This window comes from Carassius auratus, unplaced genomic scaffold (assembly GCF_003368295.1).
Source record: "Carassius auratus strain Wakin unplaced genomic scaffold, ASM336829v1 scaf_tig00031891, whole genome shotgun sequence".
Classification (NCBI taxonomy): domain Eukaryota; kingdom Metazoa; phylum Chordata; class Actinopteri; order Cypriniformes; family Cyprinidae; genus Carassius; species Carassius auratus.
This window is the reverse complement of record NW_020525955.1, coordinates 129508-145417: the sequence shown is the minus strand read 5'-3', so window position 1 is coordinate 145417 and position 15910 is coordinate 129508. Positions and strand designations below refer to the sequence as shown.

The window sequence follows — 15910 nt, the reverse complement described above, 5'->3', positions numbered from 1 at the left end:
ATCTCTTATTGTGTGTGTGTTTTTCACAGAACGTTAAAAAGGAAGATCATGTTGAGTATGCCCCGATTGCCATGAGAAGATGATCAAACTTAAATCCTTCTCCAAGTACAAGAACTCTTAAATCTCCTTCAACAACCTCGGTTTCAGTTTTAGGATTAACAGCAGGATCGTTCTGAAGCAATGTAATTAAAGATGGATTCGTGAAATGGTCTCCTCCAAAATATTAAAGTACTTTTAACAGATCTAAATCATATGGCCAGTAGAATTCTCATGTGTGCAAATATCATTAAAAAACAAACTGCTAAACGTAGAGGCAGAATGCTCACCAAAAGCAGTGGAGAGCCTGCTGTGGTCTCATTGATTCACATCTGTATGTGGTTTATCTGTTGGACAAACAGGTACTGCACGAGCTTGTATCTGCTAGATGTTAACGTGAGTCAGTGTGGGAGTGTGTTCGAGGTGTCAGTGGTGTGTGGTTCAATGGTTTTTCTTTGTTTTTTCCATTCTGGCTCATATGAAACCATTTGACTTCTGCTTTAGAAAAAGGAGCTTCACGAGGTGTGTGGGATGTCCCCAATAAGTTTTGATCATTTTCCAACTTATAGTACAGTAAAACAAATGAACAATGCACTTAGAATTATATATATATATATATATATATATATATATATATATATATATATATATATATATATATATATATATATAAAATGTGTGTGTGTATATGTACTGCTATGTTTATATGTGGTGTGTGTGTTCAGGAGGCCGATGGCACTCTGGACTGCATCAGTATGGCTCTGACCTGCACATATATATATATACAGGGCTTTTTATGTATGTATATATATATATGTATATATTAGGGGTGTAACGGTACGCAAAAATCACGGTTCGGTACGTACCTCGGTTTTAAAGTCACGGTTCGGTTCATTTTCGGTACAGTAAGGGAAAGAAATGCAAACATTAAACTGCAGGTTGTTTATTACTATACACCTTTAAAAAAAATACTTTTTAATAAAATATATATAAATAAAAAAAAAAAAAGAATAAGAAATAAAATAAGTTCTCCACTAAATAAAATACTCTCAGTCTCAAACCAATATCATATAATAAAATATAATGAAAAATATAAATAAATAACTATGATTACAGTGCAGCACTACCAATCCCAGCTTGTAGGCCTGCTTCACCAGAACCGTGCCGTGCCTGCTACTGACCAAACTCCGCTGTTCAGTTGCGCGCTGCCTCAGCTGCCAGTGTGAAAGCAAAATAGGCGCGCGCTGCTTCTGCTCTGCCTACCTGCTGCTAACGCGCTGCTTCTGCTCTGCTGCATCTTGCGGTGTGAACCCGGCCTAAGTGTACAAGACAAGCATGTGTACCCTACTTTACTAGAGCACCATCTAGTGCCATAACCAAGAATTCACCCTCATTCAATATTAATACACGTGTTCCTATTGCTAGGATTAAACTGATTAAGTTGTTGCTTGGGTCAAAGGTTGAATCCTGAAATGTTAATGGTGACAGTTTAATATGTTTTTCTATAATATGTATTTCTATTCAATAACAAACACAGATTTCAATTACAAACTCAGTTAGTACAGTATATTTAATAGCATGTGTCATATGTGCAAACAAACATTCACATAAATCTCTAGTACAAAACAGTTGTTAAAAAATGGAATATATGTTGTTTTCCTTGGATAATAAAAAAATACAAAATCTCTGGGAGCAGATCTCATGATCCACATCAAACAGGATAAACCTGAGAAATAATAGACGGTTGCACAATTAGGTCTACCATTGTTCTGACAAACAGATGATGTTCATAACAGGTGTCAAACATATTATTTCTGTCCTGGAATGAGGTGATAGATTCAAGAGAAGGTGATTATTTCAATCACACAGTGATTATATCATAACATTCAAACACAAACATACAACAAAAGAAAATACAAAAATGAACAAATGCAACAGACATGTTTCATGTTTTTTTAAACATAACTGAAGGAGACTGACAAAACAAACCTCTATATTAACAACACAAATTTTCTAATTGAAATTTCTATAATGGACAGATAATGTAAAGTAATAAAGTAGTGAAATTTACCTTAAGGCAACAGAACTGAAAGAAAGTGCATGCACAAACTTGGCAGAAAAAAAAAAATACACATTTGTGGAAACAAAATAGAAGGAATAATGTGTAATATTATACATATTTAAAATATAAAATATTTAAAACAGACCATCAAACATCAGAACTGGTTCAGAGTAGAACCTCTTCTCAGTAAAGGCTCACAGTTCAATCTTTTCTTTTTCTGCTCCTCTCTTACATTTCAAGTCACCCAAATATGAACTACTGCTACTGTGATGTCCCATTATCAGCAGTCATCAGTTAAACCCCATTCTGAGTGTAGTGCACCATTCCCCTGCAAGAGAACAAATGATCAGATTTGATGATTCAGCCTCAGTCTCTCTCTCACACACACACACACACCTTTTGAAGGTAGCAGGTAAAATAACAAATTATAGATAATAAACAGATAAAAGAAACAAAAACAAAATTATCATCTGGTTAGAGGTAGAATGAACTAACATATTACTGTACATGACTTGCTTGCAGATAAAATATTTTTATGAAGTAGAAACAAGTGCATTTCATAATATTTACAAAATGTAGAATCCATTGGAAATTAATGCAATAATCTGATTGCCTAAAGCTTTTAATCATGGCTGATCACAACATAAATTAATCTAGAGATCCTAAAATGTCATAATATTTTTTGACAATAACATGATATGACAAATACATTTAAAAGATAATTCCAGCATGTTCTTTTAACAGTGTTTTTTATTTATTTATTTGTAATTGGTGTTTCTAAGTAATAATATCTGAATGAAACCACACACACACACAGAAATCTCAGACAGACTTCTAACTGTGATTTTTGTAGATCTCACAGAAATCAATATGTAAATTCAGGGTTTTGTTTGCAGACAGAAAGAGTATCTCACCTCATTGTTACTGTGCAGCCTGAACATGCCTGTTTCAACAACAACAAATTACATTAAGCATATAGTACTTAGATTAATTGGAACAAATCTAATCAGCTGTATGTAATGCTTGCCATTTAGTCCTTGTGTAGATTTCCTGTGACGATAGTAAATCCCAGCAGCAACTGCTGCAGCCGTAAACAACAGAACAACAACAAAAACAATAACAGCAAATACTCCTCCTTTAGCAGCTGAAGACACTCTTGAATCTGGAACAGATAAAGACAGACAATCATTATTTCTAGAGACTGACTAATAATCAACTTTAGCAATGCCTTTGACTGATATTTACACTCGTCCATCTAGGTCACCAGTATGATATTGATTTATTTCAGGGGAAGTCGTGGCCTAATGGTTAGAGGGTTGGACTCCCAATCGAAAGGTTTTGAGTTCGAGTCTCGGGCCGGCAGGAATTGTGGGTGGGGTGAGTGTGTGTACAGTTCTCTCTCCACCTTCAATACCATGACTTAGGTGCCCTTGAGCAAGGCATCGAACCCCTACCTGCTCCCTGGGCGCCGCAGCATAAATGCCTGCTCCGGGTGTGTGTTCACAGTGTGTGTGTGTGTGTGTTCACTGCTCTGTGTGTGTGCACTTTGGATGGGTTAAATGCAGAGCACAAATTCTGAGTATGGGTCCACACTCCGTGTGGAGTGGGCCCTCACCCCCAGGGGGCTGAATGTCACATCACTTTTCATAAATCTGGTGGATTTCTGAGGAACAGCAGGTAAAACAGCAGCATTTACAGGACAACAATTATGCATTTCTGTCATTAATAACAACAGACTTGTAAAATTCATAATGTAATACTCTATGGCCCTATTTACACTGCATGGTTCAAGTGGCCCAATTCCGATTTTTTCCTCTCATGTGGCACAGATCGGATATGACCGGTGTACGTGTAAGCAGGAAAAAAACGCATGGATTCCGATGTTCTCAGATCGGATTCAGGCCTCATTCATATGTGGTAATAAATCGGATATGAATCGAATACGTGCATTTGCGTGTGCCATGTAAGCAGACAAATCGGATATTCCCCAGTAAATGCGAGTCGTACTTCATTAAAAAAGTGACATCAACGCGAAATTCGCCCAGGCTGCAACAAGGGCTCCTCTTTTTTCTCCGCCGTATGAGACCAAAGTTTTGCTGATTTTTTTTTGTTGACTTTTCAAAATATTGTGGAATGTAAAACACTGTATAATTTTATTTGCATCTGCATCCATTGTATTTCGTGCTGTTTTACATCCTTTTCCGGGTCAGAACGTCTACGTTTGGTAGTTTCAGCAGTGTATAGTGTAAATGCAAAAATCGGATACGGGACACTTTTAAAAGATGATGTAAGCGGGTCGTCAAAAAAATCGGATATAGTCAGAAAATCGGATTTGGGCATCAAGACCTGCAGTGTAAATGCAGCCAATGTGATAAGCATGTGAAGGTGATAAGAGATGATCTCGGTTATATTTTAAAACTGAACCAAAACTAACTCTTTCTAACAGCCCACAATGAAATCTTTCACTGGGTTGATTTACATACGTCAAACTGTTTTCTAAAACTGCAAAGGAATGTGTGTGGAGTGACTAATGATACTCACCAGTGACAATTACACTGAAACTCCTTATGATACTGATTCTGCTGCGGTTCATCTGTAGTTTATATTCTCCAGAGTCTGTGGTGCTGGTGTTTGTGATGGTCAGAGATCCAGTCTGATGATCCAGATGCAGTCTGTCTCTGAATCGTCCATCAGGGTCTTCACACTGACCATCTGAACAGGTTTTATTGGGATCTCCAGTGATTTCAGCGATGAGAGTGTCATTGAAATACCACGTCATCGAATCATTCAGGTTTTTAACTTCACCAGGATCTAAAGTGACAGATTCTCCCTTCTTCACTGACTTTCTCTTCATTTTATCTTGTTCAGCTGCAGGAACATCTGAAACACAAACCAACAGCTGCTGGAGGACTCTTCTGAGGGGAAAACACTTCATAATTTTTTATCAAATCCTTTGCACTTTGGATTCCCGATGAACTAAAAAGAAACCTGAGTACCTGATGCATTTAAACAGAAAAAAAATAGAACTTTCATCTTCATCAGAATATGACTAAAAGATAAAAATTAATAAATAACCGATTGAAAGCAATGTTTTAAATCACAATGAAACATTCATAGATTTAAATCTACAATTCCACTTCAAAAGTAATTGTGTTTTTGACAAAATTACCTATTATGAACTAATATACACATAAAGAGACACCCACAATGTCACAGCAAAAACAAATCACTAAATTTGAAAGTACATGACTTGTTTTTACACATAATGACTCACCATATACAGCAACAATGAAGACCTTTTCAGTGATGGTGTCACTGCTGATGATACGTAGACGATAAACTCCTGAGTCCACTTCTCTGGTGTTTGTGATGGTCAGAGATCCAGTCTGATGATCCAGCTTCAGTCTTTCTCTGAATCTCTCAGTACCTTCATTACACTGAACATCTGTACAGGTCTTACTGAGATCTCCACTGATCTGAGCGATGCGAGTGTCATAATAATACCATCTAATCTTTGCTTGTTGGTCTGTTTTAACATCAGTGTGTAGAGTGACTGAATCTCCCTCCATCACTATTGCTGACTCTCCTTCTGTATCAGTACTGAAAAAACCTGAAGAATGAATGAACAGTTATTATAAGCCAAACAAAATTGCAAATTTTAAAAAAATGCTTCACTTTGAAAGTATATGTGAGTTGACCCCCCCCCCCCAAAAAAAAAGGAATAGGTAAAATGAATGTTATTGTTAGTCTCTGTCCCATGAGAGAGTACACTATGCAAGTTTATATTTCCGAACATTCATTTTGACATGAATTGTAATAATCCAGTGAGATTAGCGTTTGCACAAGGAGTCTGACAACAGCCAGTGCTCCACGGAGATCTGATCTGATCATCATCAGTCTGTCTGGAATAACACAAAGAAACAGAACAAACGTTAAATGTTTAAAGTTTAGGCACTTCTGTAAAAATGCTGTAAAATGAAGATGCTGTCAAAACGTCTCGGTTACGTACGTAACCCTCGTTCCCTGATGGAGGGAACGGAGACGTTATGTCGACCGACAAATGGGGTCTCACTTGGGAGGCCAATCATCTCTGATTTTAAGAGAAAACGCAAATGAAAATTGGCTAGTGGATTAACACAGCTGAGCCACTCCCGTGCCGACGGGTATAAATAGGGCGACAGGTGCATCCACTCATTAGGTTTTACGCTGAGGAGCCGAGAACGTGTCCCGGCAACAGCGAATGGTTCAAGGTTGTGGCATGGGGACATAACGTCTCCGTTCCCTCCATCAGGGAACGAGGGTTACGTACGTAACCGAGACGTTCCCTATCTGTCGGTCACTACGAGTTATGTCGACCGACAAATGGGGTCCTATGGAAAACGCCACAACCTGAACCTCGTCACAACCCTGTGGCGCTGCAATTTTTGACAAGCACTGGCGTGCCACAAAAGCTACGCTTAAGGTCGTAACCTTCCCAAAGCCCCAGCGCAAATTCACTGACCTTGGTACCGAAGGGGCCAAAGGGTGAGTACATCGCTGCTGGAGAAGGCCATGCTGCTGTTCCGCCCACATAAAGTAAAGGGATTTCAACCTTCGGTGAAAGATAGCTTCAAATCTTCCCTATTTGTTCTTTCAGCTGGCAAGACAATGGGGAAGCGAGCCTTAAGGAAAGGCCGCTACGGAGACCACATCCTACCCGTAGGGAGGTGACATGTGGATATACCGATATGGACTGACCCAGGGGGCAGTACTACATATGGAAGGGGTCTCTGAGGCAGGTCCTACCTTGGAGTAGGGATGGAACGGCTGCCAGAAGAGACTGACAGAACGGTCTGTCAAGGGAAGACACGGGTTTGCCAAGAGGGAAACCTTACCGTGGAAGAATACACATATGGGATTACCCGTAGGGAACCCAGCCATATGGACACCTAGCCCAGTACAGGGGCTGACCGAGCTCCGGGCATGCTAACGCCAGTACTGGGCCTGGCGACAGACTGCTCCGCCAAGTCTGACGCCGAGGGTGCTGGAGGATGCTCGACCAGGGTACGCCAACCGGGGAACTCTACTGGGAGAAAGAGGCGCTCACATCCCCGTGTTAGGGGGAATGGCGCAGCAAGCGAGACACCCAGCCAGCCCTTCCCACCAATTACCTGTTACACAACACACGGGAAGAAACTGGCTCTACACGGAGGTTGTAAAACCTCGCAAAGGTGTTAGGTGTCGCCCAGCCCGCAGCTCGACAGATGTCTGCCAGAGAGGCGCCGTGCGCCAACGCATAGGAGGAGGCCACACTCCGTGTGGAGTGGGCCCTCACCCCCAGGGGGCACGGCTCGCCTTGGGAATGGTAAGCCAAGGCGATGGCATCCACTATCCAGTGGGCCAACCTCTGCTTAGAGACAGCCTTCCCCTTCTGCTGACCTCCAAAGCAGACCAGGAGCTGCTCAGAGCTTCTAAAGCTCTGGGTGCGGTCCACATATATGCGAAGCGCTCTTACGGGACACAGCAACGACAAGGCTGGATCTGCCTCCTCCAGGGGCAGCGCTTGCAGGTTCACCACCTGGTCTCGGAAGGGAGTGGTGGGAACCTTGGGCACGTATCCAGGCCGGGGTCTCAGGACAACGTGAGAGTAGGCCGGCCCGAACACAAGGCACTCTTCACTTACCGAAAATGCTTGGAGGTCCCCGACCCTCTTGATGGAAGTGAGCGCGATCAGGAGCGCTGTCTTGAGAGACAGAAACTTCAGCTCAACCGAATCCAGCGGCTCAAAGGGACCCCTCTGAAGTCCTGCCAGGACAATAGAGAGGTCCCAGGAGGGAATCAGGGGTGTCCTAGGAGGATGTAACCTTCTGGCACCCCTCAGGAACCTAACGATCAGGTCATGCCTCCCCAGGGACCGGCCGTCCACTGCATCATGATGGGCTGCAATGGCAGCCACATACACCTTCAGGGTGGAGGGTGACAGCCCACGCTCCAGCCTTTCTTGCAGGAAAGAAAGCACGACTCTGACCGGGCATCTCCGGGGATCTTCTCGGTGAGAAGAACACCAATTCGTGAACAGACTCCACTTCAGAGCATAGGCCTGCCTCGTAGAAGGGGCTCTAGCCTGAGTGATAGTGTCTACCACCGCTGGGGGCAGATCACTTAGGTCTGCCGCGTCCCGTCTAGAAGCCACACGTGGAGGTTCCAGAGATCTGGACGCGGGTGCCAAATGGTGCCAAGGGAGGGGCTGTCACGAGGAGCATGAGTTCCGAAAACCAGGTCCGGGTGGGCCAGTAAGGCGAAACCAACAGGACCTGTTCCTCGTCCTCCCTGACCTTGCACAGTGTCTGTGCGAGCAGGCTCACTGGGGGAAACGCATACTTGCGTAAAGCCCGAGGCCAGCTGTGTGCCAGCGCATCTGTGCCCAGGGGGACCTGGGACAGGGAATAGTACAGCTGGCAGTGGGAGGACTCGTGAGAAGCAAAAAGGTCTACCTGGGCTTCCCCGAATCGATCCAGATCAGCTGGACCATCTGGGGATGGAGTCGCCATTCCCCGGGGAAAGTGAGCTGTCGTGAGAGCGCGTCGGCTGCACGATTGAGCTCCCCCGGGATGTGGACAGCGCGCAGCGACTTGAGCCACGTCTGACTCGAGAGGAGGAGATGGCGGGCGAGTTGAGACATGCGACGTGATCGTAGACCGCCCTGTCGGTTGATGTACGAAACAGCCGCAGTGTTGTCCGTGCGGACCAACACGTGCTTGTGCAGCACTAGCGGACGAAACCGTCGCAAGGCTAGATGCACTGCCAGCAACTCCAGGCAGTTGATGTGCCAAAGCAGTCGAGGTCCTGTCCAGGACCCTGAAGCTGCCTGCCCGTTGCATGTCGTGCCCCAGCCCGAGTTGGAGGCATCTGTTGTGACAACGGTGGCAACCGGAGAGACACGTCGGGGCAAGATGTGCTGGATGGCCTCAGTCTGCTTCTGTACCGCCGAGAACTGCTGGGCAAAGTTCTCGACAGTGTCGCCGAACAGGCCTGCCTGGGAGATGGGAGCATCGAGAAAGCGAGCCTTGTCCATGTCCCTCATCTCAGCCAGGTTCAGCCAGAGATGCCGCTCCTGGACCACCAGCGTGGACATCGCCTTCTCGAGGGACCGCGCCGTGACCTTCGTCGCCCGTAAGGCGAAGTCAGTCGCCGTGCGCAGCTCCTGCATCAACCCCGGGTCGGTACCACCCTCGTGCATAGCTTTGAGTGCCTTGGTGTACCTGGCTTGGCTTGGTGTACCTGCAGGATAGCCATGGCATGCAGGGCAGAGGCAGCTTGGCCCGCAGCACTGTAAGCCTTGGCAGCGAGCGCGGCCGACAGCTTACAGGCCTTGGACGGGAGACGCGGACGATTCCTCCAAGTGGCGGCGTTTTGCGGGCACAAGTGCACCGCAACCGCCCTCTCCACCTGGGGAACCTCCACGTACCCCCTGGCTGCCCATCCTCATCCTCAGAGGTCGATAACCCATCCCCCGATGCCGCGATCGACATCTGATCTTCGGGCGGCGCACCGAAAGACACGCTGGGAACGCCGTGAGACGGCCCAGAAGAATCAATCGGCAGCTGCACGGGACAGGCGCTGCGGGAGGAGTGAGAGGTCCGTGGGGCGTGGCCCGGCGGAGAAGCTCTCACTGTAATCCTCAGATCTCCCAGAGCGCCAGCCGGCGGCCCTCTGCTCGAGCCAGAGAGACCGGGACGGGTGGCGACAGAGGGGTCTGCTGCACTCCCCTTGAGGAGTGAGAGACGCGATCGCAGCGCTGCCATGTTCATACGCCCACAATAGACGCATGAATCATCCACGAGCGCAGCCTCAGCGTGTTGGACGCCCAGACACTGCAGACAACGCTCGTGACCGTCAACCGAAGACAGGAAACGACCGCATCCAGAAGGACACGGACGAAACGGCATCTTGAAAAAGACGCGAATCGTCCGTGATTTGCTCTTTTAGAAACTGTCTCTTTTAGCCGAAGCGCCCAGGGGAATCGCCGTACACAGGGACACCGCTGTAACGCGCCGTCACACCGACCAGGAACAGCTTCAAACAAAAACAAAGATGATGGCTTTGTAGTGATTCTTCTCATCAGCTACTCGGCTCCGAAGCAAAAATCTAATGAGTGGATGCACCTGTCGCCCTATTTATACCCGTCGGCACGGGAGTGGCTCAGGTGTGTTAATCCACTAGCCAATTTTCATTGGCGTTTTCTCTTAAAATCAGAGATGATTGGCCTCCCAAGTGAGACCCCATTTGTCGGTCGACATAACTCGTAGTGACCGACAGATAGGGAACTAATGTCATACATAGATTTTCTATATCAATTAACTTCTATTAACGAAATTAAATCAGCATTTGGTGTGAGCATCCTTTGCGTTTAAAGCAGTTTTTGCCTTCTGTGCACTTGCACATAGTTTTTCAGGGAGCTTTGCAGGTAGACCTCTTGAATCATCTTGGAGATGTTGCCACAGTTCTTCTGGATTGAGTCTGTCTCAGTTTGTTCTGTTTCTTCATGTTATCCAGACAGACTGATGATGGTGAGATCAGATCTCTGTGTGGAGCACTGGCTGCTGTCAGACTCCTTGTGAAATAGTGTGATGTACTTGATTTAAAAAGCAATGACTCACCATGAACAGTAACAATGAAGATCTTTTCAAGGTCTCTGCTGTTTTTCGTGATCTTTAGTTTATAGACTCCAGAGTCTGTGTGTCTGGGGTCTTTGATGGTCAGAGATCCATTCTTATGACCCAGTATCAGTCTGTTTCTGAATCTCCCATCACACTGAACATCTGTACAGATCTTACTCTGACCTCCAGTGATTTCAGCAAGTTTAATGTCATTAAAATACCAGGAAATCTTTTCCTGTTGGACTGTTGTAACATAAGTGTATAGAGTGACTGATTCTCCCTCATTCACTGTCACTGACACTCCATCTGTGTAAACACCAGACACACCTGGAGAAGACAGTAATAGTTAGTACAAGTTACATAAAATTATATTATATATTATATTATAAAAAACAATGGTCACACTTTATTTTAGGGTCCAATTCTCACTATTAACTAACCATTAACTATGACTTTTGCCTCAATTAACTCCTTATTTGCTGCTTATTAATAGTTTATAAGGTAGTTGTTAAGTTTAGGGTATTGGGTAGGATTATGGATGTCATGCATCATATGTACATTATAAGCACTAATAAACAGCTAATATGTTAATAATAGACATGGTAATAAGCAACTAGTTATTAGTGTGAATTGGACACTATACTAAAGTGTTACCAAAATAATTTCTAGAGCTCATAAAAAATGTCAGTAGAGAACTGTGTCTGGATTCATAATGTAACAGTCAAACCAGTGGCTCAGAGGTAGAGCGTTGCGTTAGCAGCGCAAAAGGTAATGGGTTCAATTCCCAGAGATCACAGAAACTGGTGATAAAAATGTATAACCTAAGTTTTCAGGAGTGATGATATTACTGCGCCGAGGTTGAAATGCTCTTTTTATTTTGTGTTCCCATACATACTCGTGTAACTACTCATGTTACCATCTTTAAATAGGGAAAACATGGAAGTGTTTGGTGGCTTCTAAATTCAACCCTGTTTGGATCCTAAGGAATGAATGGTGCTAAGATAAACGCTAACATAGTTGCGCTGGACACTACAGTGAGACGGGACAGGTACAAATCAACTCGTCTAAGTTGTGGAATAACATAGTGGAATATGAAAAAAACTGTTACGTTTCCTTTAATATATTTAAATCTTAATTAGTTTCTTTTAAAATTTTAAACCAGGCCTAATGCTTAATTCTTGATGGACTGCTGGCAAAGTGATGTATGCACTTACTAAAACTCGTTTATTTTACTCAATTGCAGTCTGCTTTTTATCATTTTATTTTGAGATATCATGCAGCCCTAGTTCTTTTCACATTAAGGGACCCATAAACAATTCTTACACAATCTGCAAACATCCACTGATCCTACAGAAAAAAAAAAAAATATGCATTAAGAGCTCTGGTGTACCCCTCAAAAAAAGAAAAAAAAAGGATATTTACATCCAGTGTTGGGAATAACGTGAATTCAGTAATCAGATTACTTTTTTACTGTAACTAGCAAAGTAATGCATTACTTTTAAAATTATGAAATCTCGGAGTTACTTTTTCAAATACGTTTTGCAATATCGTAATGCATTACTTTAAATGGTAACTTTCCCCAGTGCTGCTTACATTTATATTTCCCTGAAGATGAATGTTTTGTAAGTTTTGTCTTCAACACACATCTGTTATGGTAAATAACTTACTCTGTCAGAGTCTGAATGAGGGAGAGGACCCAGAAGCAGATTGGGATGGACACTTTACATAATATAATATAAAATAACATAAAAGTGCAATCACATGTGAAATATATGAAACATATCAAACGTGCTTTTGGAACATTTTCACGGTGTAAACATATGAAACTCAAAAGGCTTTGTTAAATCACAGCGGTGTCAAAACTTTTCGAAATTTCAGCGGTTTCAGTGGTGAACCACTGAACCCGTGTTTACACGATCTCGGATCAGTTTCATACATTTGTAAATATTTTTAATGAGACATTTTTGTAAATAAAAAGATGAGTAGTTAATAGTCTCTTACTGGCCTGTTTAAACAAGCTCTCTGTAAAACAAAGAAAATAAGTACTGCAAATGAATAATAATAATTAAAAACACAAATTATACAAATAATTCATATCTAATTGTATTTTATTATTCTAATTGCATTTAATATACAACATTTGCAATGGGTTTTTAAGCTGTTTTATACATGTTTTGGTTATACACAGTTTTGCATGGCGCCTACAGCGCTGTTTTGAGCGCTTCCAAACAGTGAATCATTTTCTGAAACAATTGGTTCACTTGATATTAAGCTTTGAAGAGGTTTGTTTCTTCCATCAATACATTGTAAACCAAAAACAAGACCGAAGAAAAAAGACTGAGGTAAAAGCTTGGCTTTTTAAATATTATTTATTTTAAATGTTTATATTAGTGTTATATTCCATCCCTACTGTGTTATTCCTATGTTGTACTTTCTTCAACACTGGAAGCTGTCAAGTCAAGTCAAATTCCATGTGTGTGTAAACTAGAGGTCGACCAATATTGTATTTTGCAGATACCGGTGGCTACTTTGGACCACACTGGTCGATACTGTTTAATTAACCAATAGTTTTTCAAATGGATATTGAACAAAAACTAAAATAGTGCTTTATTTAAAAAAGAAGGAGTGAACCATACTAGTAGTACTGGTAAGTACTAGCAAACTTTTTTGGCAAACAAAAGGGATTTACTATTAATAATAAAAACTATCGGCATGGATTTTTTTGCTGATAACTATCCGATACATCGGTTGACCTCTAGTGTAAACACTTGAAAATAAAGCTCTTCTGATTCTGAGTAAATCAAATGAAAAGAAAGCCCACAACTTTATCTAAGAAGTAAAAGAACTAAAGAATAGAATATAGAATAGAGCAAATAGGGAGGGAACAGGTGGTAACAATTTACAAACTGAGGACTAAACGAGGGGGCAACACATGCACAAATATAAGGTTTCGCAAAAACCCATAACACCTGAATTACTCAAGCTAGATTTAACGGCTTTCCAATAGTAGAAAAAATACAAATAATAATTTTTAAAATTAGAATATTCTTAAATCCACAAACTTATTAAAATTATTATAGCATCATAATAAAATCACTAATATAACAAAACAATAGAAGTGTGCTAATATTGTCAGTAATAAATGTCAAATGCATGAATAAATGTGCAACAATTGCTGCCTCAGCAGTTCTCTCTCACAGTTTGTCAATAAAAACGAGAGAAATAAAACAACATTAGTATAATATATTTTAATATAAGATTGAATAATGTTAATCTGTAAATCAACACACACATATGGCTCTCAGTTGTATGCTGTCATCAGTCCATATAACGTTACCTCAACACAAATAACAATTCAAATGTAACTTCCCTCCGATTCTACAGCCATGGCAAAACAAAGACCAATGCTGAAAGTAAAAGTCTGGACCATAATAAGTGCTAAGTCATATAATCAGTTCAACAAGTTGTGAGTTGGGGAGCATTTGTGGCTCCTCCACACACTGCACAACACCAGAGCTACTCAAACCTTGTCGAAATTAAAATCTTACATATTAAAATGATGCCATGTTCAAGACAATATGTATCACGCTTATTTAAACAATCTTATTTGTCATAAACAGGCAAACTTTTGTTTTACACTACAATCACGTAAACATGTATTTTACACTGCTACTGAAACAAAGGGGGCTGGTAACGTTAACTATTAAACACTGAATGTGTTTTTTTTTCCCTTAGTTTGTAAACAGGGACGCTATGTAGGCTAACGGCTACATTATAAGTTATAATTTAGCCTAGTTCTGACATAAAGGAGCACTTAAAACGTCTCTAAACCCATAACAATGTGTCATTTTTACTTCTTAGTAACTTATTAGACCAACGATTATTACTTTTTTTTTGACGGGATTGTCAAACATAAAAATGTTTTGAGCCACAAGCGAAACAAAATATAAACAAAACGTCTTACCAGTCACGTGCAAAATTATTGTTATCCAAAAGTAATTCATTTTACCGATGCCTCTTTAAAATACCATTTCAATGTAAGAGGAAATAAAAGTATTTGTTCAAATGCCCCTATTAAACCGAAAGTACCATCAGATGTCGAAAGTCACAACACAGCTGTTTGGCTTTCCGGTCAGGAGCTCTCAGAAGCGGAAGTTACTATTTTCCCTTTTTTCTGTTTAACAACAATAATTTTTGCGTTATTTTCCCCAATAAAAATCGACGATTACGTTTCTACGACTTTCAAACAGAGAATAAAATGTATGGACAGATTAATTAGTCAGAAGATAACCTAAAATTACCGTGACTCCTTTGCCGTTATATTTGCTATAAAACACAAATTAGAGTATGTAGGCCTATATCAAAAAAAGAAGAAAGAAAGAGAGAAAAAAAAAAAGAAAAAGAAAGAAAGAAAGTCTGTGAAAAACGTCCCACACGTCTCTGACAGACAGTAATGGGACGCCACAGTTTGACTATCCGCAGCAGATGGCGCTGTTGTGAATCTTTTCCGCTATGAAAAGGGATTTATGTAACATAATTTCCCCAGTGCCACAATCCTGGGGCCCGTTTCACGGGGAAACTCTGAGTTTTCGGTTAGGGTTAATGCTTCAACAATATTGCAAAGGCCTACTGTTAATACATACGTCCTTCAGTTTCATTTTACAATAAATGCAGTCAGTAAACTGAGGCACAAGATGATAACGGTTGTGTTTGACTGAAACGAGTGAGAGCTTGACAGTGTGACAGGGATGTGAAATAGACAGAAGTGTGTGCTGATATTCAGTGTTGCTAATGAGGATCCAGTTAATTCTGACTGCTAAATAATAATACTAATATAATGGAGCTCTGACCTGTGAATTATCTTTAACTGTTATTACACATTTTTTATGGACTGATTCAGTACTTTATTTCACTGTAAAGCAGTTTTACATTTTTTTCCCAATTGCTAACACACTAAAATGACATGCACAGCACAATTATTTAAACTGACACACAGAGAGCAAAAGTTATTCTCAAGTCTCCAAAAGTCTAAGCACATTTTCTGCTTTGCACACATTTTGCATTTCAAAATGCCACTTTTTAAATGCACTGAACACAGTTATCTGCATAAGACACAACAATCTGACATAAAGTCACATGTCTGCCATTTCAAAACACTGCCATTCAAAGTGAC

At 41.6% G+C, this 15910-nt stretch overlaps 1 protein-coding gene across 3 annotated transcripts; it reads right to left on the bottom strand.

The window, feature by feature from the left end:
• Positions 1-2316: 2316 nt before the first annotated feature.
• Positions 2317-14873, bottom strand: LOC113080620 (carcinoembryonic antigen-related cell adhesion molecule 3-like). Of its 3 annotated transcripts, none has more exons than XM_026252780.1 (7): positions 14702-14873; positions 10738-11064; positions 5373-5708; positions 4640-4978; positions 3126-3260; positions 3013-3041; positions 2317-2426 (listed from the first exon to the last, which is right to left on the bottom strand). In XM_026252780.1, exons 1-7 carry the CDS (start codon positions 14739-14741, stop codon positions 2379-2381), a joined length of 1254 nt encoding a protein of 417 aa, XP_026108565.1. In that variant the 5' UTR covers positions 14742-14873; the 3' UTR covers positions 2317-2378. The 3 variants fall into 3 exon arrangements, with proteins under 3 accessions (XP_026108565.1, XP_026108567.1, XP_026108566.1); XM_026252782.1 differs by having other exon boundaries at positions 14827-14845; XM_026252781.1 differs by lacking the exon at positions 14702-14873 and adding an exon at positions 12405-12461.
• Between the last annotated feature and the right edge of the window lie 1037 nt (positions 14874-15910).

Excerpts from the sequence above, each read along its gene's own strand:
- LOC113080620 (XM_026252780.1), bottom strand. The coding sequence starts at position 14,741 with ATGAATTACTTTTGGATAACAATAATTTTGCACGTGACTG. Across the intron at positions 5,709-10,737 it reads CTTCATTGTTACTGTTCATG|GTTTTTTCAGTACTGATACA; the intron begins GTGAGTCATTGC and ends TTCATTCTTCAG. Across the intron at positions 2,427-3,012 it reads GGCTGCACAGTAACAATGAG|GGGAATGGTGCACTACACTC; the intron begins GTGAGATACTCT and ends GTTCTCTTGCAG.